This window comes from Triplophysa rosa, linkage group LG10 (genome assembly GCF_024868665.1).
Source record: "Triplophysa rosa linkage group LG10, Trosa_1v2, whole genome shotgun sequence".
NCBI lineage: Eukaryota > Metazoa > Chordata > Actinopteri > Cypriniformes > Nemacheilidae > Triplophysa > Triplophysa rosa.
The window spans coordinates 3020095-3029915 of NC_079899.1; the positions used below are offsets into that span (position 1 = coordinate 3020095).

A 9821-nucleotide genomic window follows, 5' to 3' on the forward strand; every position below is an offset into this window, starting at 1 on the left:
AAGAAAAATCCTATTCACCTGCAGTGTCTCGCTTTAAAAGTGCGCTAAACCATGCTGTATCAAAATCATGTTAGTCATACAGATGACAGGGACTTTGAACTTTGCACATCTGAATAATGTGCGCACGTGATTCATTTGTTTGCTCATTCTGGAGAACGTGTGTTCTCTCTCGCCGTGATTCCTATATGTAATTGATCTGCCCTCACATACCCTGATTTTATTTATTTAGTAACAGTATTACTGTAAACCTCTGGATTATGATGGACAGCCTTTTGTTACCACTGACAGAAATGGTCTTTAAAAGAGGCGTGATGAATCCGGCTCAGAATCAATACCGCCTGTGCAGAAATGCATCACATTTGTACATTTCTGTGTTCATTATCACAATGGTTAGTGACTCCAGCTGAATTATTGTGAGCCAAATACATGATTTTATTGATCAAGTTAGGCTTGCATTGGGAATCAGGATGACCGGACACATTTACAATCAATACGGCTGCACTTTAAGCAAGGACAGAGTTTACAACCCAACATCAACAAATCCTTCAGAACTTACTATCATAACCTGTCCTAATGTGTATTTTAGTGTTCTGTGCAGTATTTTCACTTAGTAAATGTATCAATATTATACTTCAGTATTTACTGTAGAAAATGTCAATATACTTGTAATTTATATTAAATCATTGTAATAATAAATTATATGAATTTCTACACTTTATATTCTGTACTGCAGTATTAACAACTGTGAATTGATAGTATACTATATTATTTACTGTGGTTAATTTCCAAAACACTATAGCATGTAGGAATTTTACTATAAATACTGAAATATGCTATTTTTATATGGGTTGTTAAAATCATCTCTGACACCTGTAGAAGAATGCCTTTGTTGTTTCAATACTCATAACCTTGAGAGTTGTATAGAAATTGTTTTTCACAATACATTCATGTTTTGCAAAAGTTGTAATAATCGACCGATAAAAACCATTAAAGAGCATTAGGTTAAGTGTGATGTATGGAGAATGGGGGCATCTGGCCCTTGGGATTTTATTAAGGGGCCCCTTGAAGTTCAGTTGTATTGAAATCCATATGAAAGAACTATGAGTTGCCATCTGCTGTTCACATACAGTGGCTGAGACGGAGAAAAAAGGACTTCCTATACAGAGAACCCGAACAAAACCACATCATCTGATATTAAAGGTAAAGCCTGAAATGTGTTTACAGTGCAAGAATAAAGAAAGAAAGACACGAACAGAAAGCTTTTCGTTTTGAAAATATTTTATTTGAGTAGACAGCACGGACGCACACGTGAAGCGCTAGGTAGCAAACATTTAGGAAAATAGGCTGTATACGTAGAAAAGGATTGCATCTATAAGAGCTTTACGTTTCAAGGGAGCGCACATCCAAACTTGACACCACCCGAGACTTTGACAAATGATTCGACAGCACAAAACAATAATTTAGGTACACGGAGCCATTGAAATTAAATAAATACATAAATAAATAAAATATTACCGATAATAAACATATTACAATAATTTTACAGCATGATAGCAAGTTATTACACAAGTCATTGTGTGCCGACATTCAAAGATCAAGAACAATCATTTCAACGCTTAAGAGTTCTTAAGGCAGTAGTTTGTTGTATTTCTCTCTAAAGGCATTTCTGGCTACTAAAGGGAAACTTTTGAAGATCTATGTGTTTTTCTGTCAGTCCCGTCATTCACATACCAGATTAAAGCTACAGACGCGAAACGCACAGCATGTGAATTCGAGGCAGAGGTACACGAACGTGTCTTAGGTCTAGAAGCTATTACATTACCATGATGTGTGCAAGGGTTCTAGAAAAATACCTTTGTAAGGACCAAACTAACACGTTTTAGTTTGTTTCTCCGGGGCGAGAGGAAACTGATGAATGTAAGAGGTCGACACCGTTGGTGTCGGTTTTTGGAGACGCGCGCGGGCGCCCTTCAGCAGGCGTTGCGAACGGGCATCTGGAGCAGAATGACCTGCCTGTTTTCGGTGGGGTGGCATTTGTTGATGTGTCGGGTGAGACCCGGGGAGCTGTAGAAAGTGGCAGGGCAGAACTTGCAGGGAAACGCCTGAGAATCGTCGTGCACGAGGCGCAGGTGTCGCTCCAGACTCGCCCTGGTGGGCAGGTTCTCCCCGCACGCGGGACACACGAGACAGTCCACGGGGCTTAGATTGAGTGGACTTTGGCTCCTTTGGCTGTCCACGGCATCGGGCCTCTCCGCGTTGTGAAAAGCGTCTCCCGCCATTTGATTACGGAGCGCTTGGTGTCCCAACATGTGCTTTCTCAAGTAGGCTTGGCGTTTAAATCTCTTCCCGCAGTGCTGGCAGTCGTACAGCCCGTCGTCCGAGCTGGACTCCGACAGACCCGGACTCGGCGAGTCCCTGTCGTTGGAGAACTCTTTGAGCTCCGCTGGGAACGGTTTGGCGGGTTGGATGGCTTGTTTGGTGCTTTGCGAGCCCGGTGTGCTCTGGGCTCGCGGTTTGTGCCATCGCCGGTGAGACGCCAGGTTTGCGGGACAGCTGAAGACTTTGTCGCACTCGGGACACCTGTACTCCACCCGTACAATCCTGGAGCACTTGTGCTGTGCCAGAGAGAAGGGATCCGAGTATTCTTCTTTGCAGAGCTGGCAAATGAACTCTCCCAAGGGCTTGTTGGTGTTGTTGCTCGAGGCCGCCCGTGGTTTCATCTCCACCGGTCCCTCTTTGATTCTCAGGCCCAGCACCGGGGACGTGGTCACCTCGTCCTCGAAATTCAGTTTGCGTATGGCTTTGGGTTTCTTGGCGCTTTTGACGCCGCCGCCGTTTTTGCGCTCGGCGTCGGAGGAAGGTCTTTTGGTGCCGGTTCTGACGGACGGGGCGTGCGCGACGCTGCTCGCCGTTCCGCTCCGGTTGCTGTTGCTGGTGCCGATTTTCAAGTCAACCGGAGCGAACAGAAGATGATGATGGTCCAGGCTGGTGAGAGAGGCGGGTGTGGGAAACGATTCGGCGGAGACCGGCGAACCCAGATTGAAACTTCTCTCGAAATATTTTCTGTCGTGTTCCTTGCTTATGGGCCGGGTGGGGCTGTACAGGGCTTGGTAGACCGTCTCCGGGTTGCCGAACTGCACCGGCTTCGCGCTGTGGACCGGCACCGGTGCATCTGCTCCATCTGACGGGGATGCTGAGATGATTCTGTCCGGCTTGGAAGCGACGGGCGCGGGCAAAGATGACTCCATCCGAGGGATGTGACATTCTGGAGCTGAGCCTCCTTCCTCATCCGAGCGAATTCTGTAGGAGACGAGCGCTGCCTTCTTGTTTCTTTTCACTAGGAATCCTTTGGGCATGTCGGCGGATGGATGAGGCGAGGATGACAAGGCACAACAGGACGAACGGTCTATGATCCGGAGCAACAGAAGCGCCGTCCGCCTCCCTCCCTCTGAGAGATGCTTTTGCTCTTTAACGCATAGCTGCACTCTTTTTAAGCGGGGATGATGTTATTGTTCTCGCCCCTGCTCGCTTCCTCCTCGTCCAATCAGAGGCGAGCGCCGATCTCTGTGGAATTGCCCGTGGGAGGGCTGAGAGATTCGGACCGGGGGCTACAGAGCAGATGTACCTGGCCTTTCTTATAGCGATGCGCGCTGGTCTCTATTCACGGTCTGATGGACATGTATGGAGAGGAGCGCGTGCCGTGGCTATAGGGGAGCGAGGGAAATGTCACTCACTGCCATCATCATCAGAATTTCAAATGAGCGACAACAAAGAAAGTTGGTTTCCAGTGCTTGTTTTAGATCTGTTATTGGTAATGTGTGCTTAACTTTGATCTTTAAATCGGTGTCGGTGCATTTCCCTGGGTGGAATATGCATGCTTATTTTTGTTGTTGTTGTTGTTGTTATTTTAGTTTTCCTTAAATAGGAAAAAGATCCGTTTGGGTGGAAATACAGCAAAACTGTTCTTTTTGGAAATCCTGTGAAAAACACTTATACTTTCAATGTGTCATTTATATTTTGAATTTGATCTATAATACTTTTCATTGTCTGTAAAATAATGTTTTATAGCTTTGTATTTGGAAAAAAATCTATTACGTTTAAGGTCGCTCTAACCAAGTATCTTCTCCATAAAAGGATTACACGCAAGGTGAATATTGTTGATTTATTCATCAGTACTTATGAAACGTGAAGATTTCGAGTGCGCCCAAAGTGCTTTCCCTGCATTGTCTAAGTCTGCAGATCTGGCCATCGGGAGGCATTTCTAATGCCACGCGTCTGTCTGCGCGCGGTATAAATCAGCTGGCTCACGCATGCATAAGTCATCAGAAGCAGCTCTCATCTCATCTCTGGACACAATGGCCGCTTCTGGCCAGCCGTCACAGCCTTTTCTGCCTTTGAAAAGCAAATTGACCTCTGTGCTGTGAAACAGGGATACACGCGCAATCTGGCCAAAAGGGAGACGCGTGCTGGACGCAATCAAAGATGCGCACTGACCTCGAGGTCAAGCCAGGGGTCAGCCATCATTACATTACTCCAAACCTCCCTCACCAACGACAACTCAAGCCAGAATGCTCTGTCATTCGCTACATTTGTGCAACGCGTAGCTCTGTTTTACTACAATTTGAATAACACCAATAAACGACTGGAAGCATAGAACAGCGCGTAATTCCTTCAGCAGTATACCGCTGCTAGATCTGTTAGTTTACTTATAAACATAAACATTTTATTGAAGGCGTTTTTATAGAGACTTTCAGAGGGTTTTGATACACGTCAGAAATGAAATGCTGTATTCAAATGTCTTGAATTCATTTCCCATGCTGTTTTTCGTGCGTTCACTTTAGCTAAAGGTTTAGACTTTTTTAATTCTGCGAAACAGTTGCTTTAAATTCTCTTCTGCCCGCATAATTGGACAGACGTGTTGCGCGGGTTTGCATTCATCTTTTGTTCCCCTCATTAGCATAAAGCTGCTGTATGACCCAGTCAAATAATTGCTCGAGCATTCAGATATGCGCCTGCTGTCATTCTCTCCCGCACTTTCATAAACATCATATGATACAGAGTTGAAAAAAACACACAAAAAACTACACAACATTCAGATCGCAATGTTGCATTTTGCTTTAATCATGCGCGAGCGCCCGGCAGGAGTTTTTCTCATCAATATTTAACATCTTGCCTCACGTAAAGATTGTTCTTTCTGTATACGTTTCCCCTTTTCCAAACAAGTTTCGCTTACGTTAACATTATGAGAAGTTGGTTTGTTTTGGTTTAACTGAGCACAACGCACTTCGATGGCATTTTAATGGGATTGTGTGCGTGCGCGTGTTTGCTGTGCGGCGCGTGCTTGTCGCGTCTCATTTGCATACAGCTGCTCGGCCGGCACATCCCCCCATTCTGGCCACGAGCCTTTTCTTAATACTATCACAGAAAAGACTTATCAACACAATAAACACAATACAGTCATAACCACACAAAGAGAAATGAGGGTATTTTAACAAACGTGTCTACAAGCCTAATGTACAAGACAGGATTTCTCGGAGTTTTGAGTTTTACTTTTGTTTATGTCATTTAGGAGGATTTAGGACTCAAACAGTAAATCGCATAGACAGATGCAGATCTACACATTCTAAATTTGCCCCAATATAGAAACGATCCTAAAGCTGTAATAGATCAATATCAGTGTACTGTATGTTTAGTAAGGATCACTTGCACAACTCCACCTACAGGTTGACTATTGCTATTACAACCACTACTCAAAACACTCTTGCTGAACCATCTAGTTTTGAAAACCTCAGTAAGAATACATTTTCACCTTTCAGTTAAAATATTAAATATGTAGGGCAGTTTAGTGCAACGTTTGCATATTAAACTTGTATTACAATGGTAACATTAAATCTGACAAATAATAATATATTACTCTACAACACAATATAACATCACATCATTCCAAGCCTGTATGACTTTCTTTCTTCTACAGAAGACGAAAGAAGATATTTTAAAGAACGTTGATAACCAAACAACATGCAACCCCATTGACTTCCATTGTATGAACACAAAACCACTGAGACATTCCTCAAAATATCTTCTTTTGTGTTCCACAGACGAAAGAGTCACATACAGGTTTTGAAGCGTCAGTCTGTGAATTGAAGTCTCAGAAGCGAGCCGATGCCGTCTGAGAACGTCACAGTAACTCAGTGGCTGCTGTCCATGGTGCTGAAAGCAGCTCCTCAAATACTCTTCACACCGCGTTGACACCCAATAAAGAAGACGCACACACGCAGCATGCAATTACGCATGAATTTACGGAGAATGCCGGACGTCGCATTTCCAGCGTTGACACGTAGCTCGTTAGTTGGCGTCATTTGCATCCCCCTATAATAGTACAGCATCCTCGATTTGTATATGATCTTCCTTATTAGCCCATATAATTGGGTTAATAAGGCCCCGCTCATTGCACTTATCGTTCCTGTGCCGGGAGAAGGAAAGAACAGAGCCAGGAGTTCATTAACTGTATCAGTCTTTTCATCTCCAAGAGTAGCGCTCCCACACCAACATTAATATGATTCTGCAAATGGAGGGAAGTACCGCAGCCTGGCCCAGAGACATAAAAGATTGCACTCAAATTAATTTAGGCCTAATTAGACTGTGGGCATCAGGGAGTGGTTTGCATACTAAGACCTCGCAGATGAGATCGGGCGCTTAAGGCCATGCCTTTACATCTACTTTAGACGTGACAAAGACGGTGAGCGCGGGTCGACCGACGCCCTAGACTGTGTTGCGGATGGCGAGGCTTTGGGGAAACGCCCGATTTCCATCTCAAGAAGACAAATGAGTGGAGCTGGAATCAGGATCTTATTCAGATCATTTGTGTGTTTTTTTCACGAGAAGGACTTGAGGGCTGAGACCATCTCCATGCAGGATGTTAATAGCGTAGAGATGAAGTCTCCATCGGTGGATGGGCACGTTAATCACCAGCACGCTCTCAATCTCTGGAGCTGATTTTGGCCGCCGCGCTTCCGTGATGAGTCGCAGAGCGCTGATGGTTTATTACGAGGAATGTGATTAGACAATCAAATCCCAAACCCACTTTAGCTGATGTTTGTTGGGCTTTTCTTAACACAATCTCGGGCTTGTTGTCTGTTTTGACCGTACGAAAGTTGCCGCTGTGATTTATCTTACTACTAATATCATAAACTGTTGCTTACGAGCAACTGCTGTCTATCACTCCAGAGAAAGAAGCGTAATAAAATGAAACCTTTAACCCCAGCTGTCAGTCACATGTTAAAGGTTAATGTGATGGAGTCTGTTATTCTGTAAATGTTTCTGATGCACATAATGGAGTAATGCAGAGAGAAGGTGTTTTTCAGTTAGATGGAGTGCGTCTCAAATGTCATGTTGAAATGTCAATGGTATCTCAGACAGCAGTCGGGTCTAATCTCAGGATGGATTCCTTCAGCCTTGCCAGAAAGATGCTCGGAGAGATGAACGAGAGAGAGAGAGAGAGAGAGACAATGACACAAAGAGAGAGCGAGAGAGTCAGTGCTCAGAAAACTCACAAATCAGATCAGATCTTTTTATATGCAGTAGTTGCTGAAAGACAGAGTTTTTTCCTAAATCATTACAATTTGTCAACCTTTTGAGTTGTATATTTAAAGCTGCGATTCACAACTTTTACTGGTTAAAATGAACAACAAGTAGCTTTTGAGCAAGTTTATAAACATTTGTCTCCTTCCTTTAGCCCAATTCACAAGGGTAAGTTTATAATAATCATTCGTCATTTGAGTGGTGAGGGATTTCGTGGGAAACGGGGAATCGTTTATGTTTCAAATGTAGAAAGCAACAGGGAGACAAAAGTTAAGGAATGCTGCTTTAACCAGTGAAAACCATTCAAAAAGCTTGTTAACTTCTGACAACAAGCAAAAAAATGTGCATTTACTGACCAATAACGGACAATGACAATATGTTGTTTTTATAATGTCTTTCTCAAACAGCAACAAGACTAACTAGAGAGCAAATAGACTTTGGACAAACTCCTTTCATGTCTGTCTCATCTAGTTAAAAAAACGTTGAGATTTCTCAAGATCCTATGTCTGAAATTACAAAAAGGTATTGCTACTTTCTTACAGAGCATTTAGACAACGCATTTAAGGCAAGTTTATTAATAAAGCACATTTTTACACAAAGTTAATTCAAAGTTATAAAGAATAGTTTAAATAAAATATAGTGTTATTTATTATAACGACTATATTTATAATAATTGAATAAAAAAAGATTGACTCTAATTTTATAGCTGTGTAGTCACTGTACGTCAACAATCAGTTTAGTTTCATTTTTCTTTTCTTGACTTGTTGTCAATTTATGAAACTGTCCGTCATACAAAGACAACTACCATCTCCGCAGTCCATTACATCTTTCCTCTTTTAAATCCTGCTCATGTTTGGCCTCCAGCGCTGACTATGATGGATCTGACGACAGGCTCATGTCGACGGCCCCAAACTTGACCTGAACCCCCTTGCTTTGACTTCTGGCATTATTAGCTGGTGACGGACGCCCATGTTGACAGCCACTGAAGGGAGAAGGCTCAGAGCCTCATTCGTCTCTGTCCCGAGGACTCCGGGTAGGGGGTCCAGGCGGAGCTGTCTCTGTGAGTAATGCGAAGACAGCCCTTTGTCTCGCAGCACATGGTCAGTATAAAAAGGCCACGGGGTCAAAGGGCAGCTGGTAAGGCCAGAAGAGAAGGTGGTGGATTTATGTTCGTTGCGTTATAGGCTTATTATAGTGTGTTATAGGCCTTACACGATATCATTCTGAAGGTTAAAAAGTTGTGCCAGTTTGCTGCTACTTGTAGTGAGGACAATAATGAGATCGTAATGAGACACTAGCGATTCTGAGTCTCTGACGGCACCAAACGCCTCCATACGTCACTTTCGTTGCAGGAATCCCAGAGGAAAGTTGGTCAAAGTGCAGTCGAATCATTTAAATACAGCAAACTGAACAATAATCCTTTGCCATATCTCAAATCTCATGTATGATCTGGAGGTCGATCTTTACGGCTCTCACAAGTTCCAAAAAAGGTGATAACCTCCACCGCAGTTAAGCACAGAATCTTAATCATAACAGAGATTTCCCACGAATATCATCAAGTTTTGAACAGTTATTTACTAATCTACACTAGTCATGTAAATATGTAGAAAAGGCCTTAGATAATGTATAGAATTCAGCATTTTCGCCTTTGTTTACAGGGCACAGTAAAGTTGAAGGAATAACATTGTTTATAGTTGTGGTTATACAGTAAGTGTTTTGTAGCAGAAATAATGAAGTAGAAATGTTGGACATTTTCAAAAGACAATAGACAGACTACAGACAAGTATTCATCTCAAAGCGGTTCAAATGTTCTGTTGCAGTGTCCATGTTATAGAATGTGTCAATTTTGGAGAAAAAAAACTCCAATCAAAGAGTTTATTAAAATGGGCAGTCTGCTTCTTCAACCGTCTTAGGTTTTGGTATTAGTGGGTTTTACAGGGAATTGGATGCTATTCAAACCACACAGGTCAATACCTGTAATGGCACAGCTTCAACGTTGTTATCATCATTGCATTGTTACGTACACTATAATACACCATGTATATTATCAATCACATAATTCAGTCTTTTTTGAAGCCAGACCAAAGGTGCAAAACTTTGCTTGCACCATTAAATGGGAAAGTGCTGCCTGTGTTGGGATTGTGTTGAGTATTGGCCTTCAGTTTTAATCACAGGAAATGGATCAGCCATTGTCATGTTCAGTGAGACGGTGCGAGCAGCGTAATGTACACAGAGATCTG

At 42.9% G+C, this 9821-nt stretch overlaps 1 protein-coding gene across 1 annotated transcript; it reads right to left on the bottom strand.

Moving 5' to 3' along the window:
* Positions 1-1267: 1267 nt before the first annotated feature.
* On the bottom strand, positions 1268-3693 carry insm1b (insulinoma-associated 1b). The gene has a single exon (XM_057344140.1). It carries the CDS (start codon positions 3354-3356, stop codon positions 1971-1973), a length of 1386 nt encoding a protein of 461 aa, XP_057200123.1. The 5' UTR covers positions 3357-3693; the 3' UTR covers positions 1268-1970.
* Between the last annotated feature and the right edge of the window lie 6128 nt (positions 3694-9821).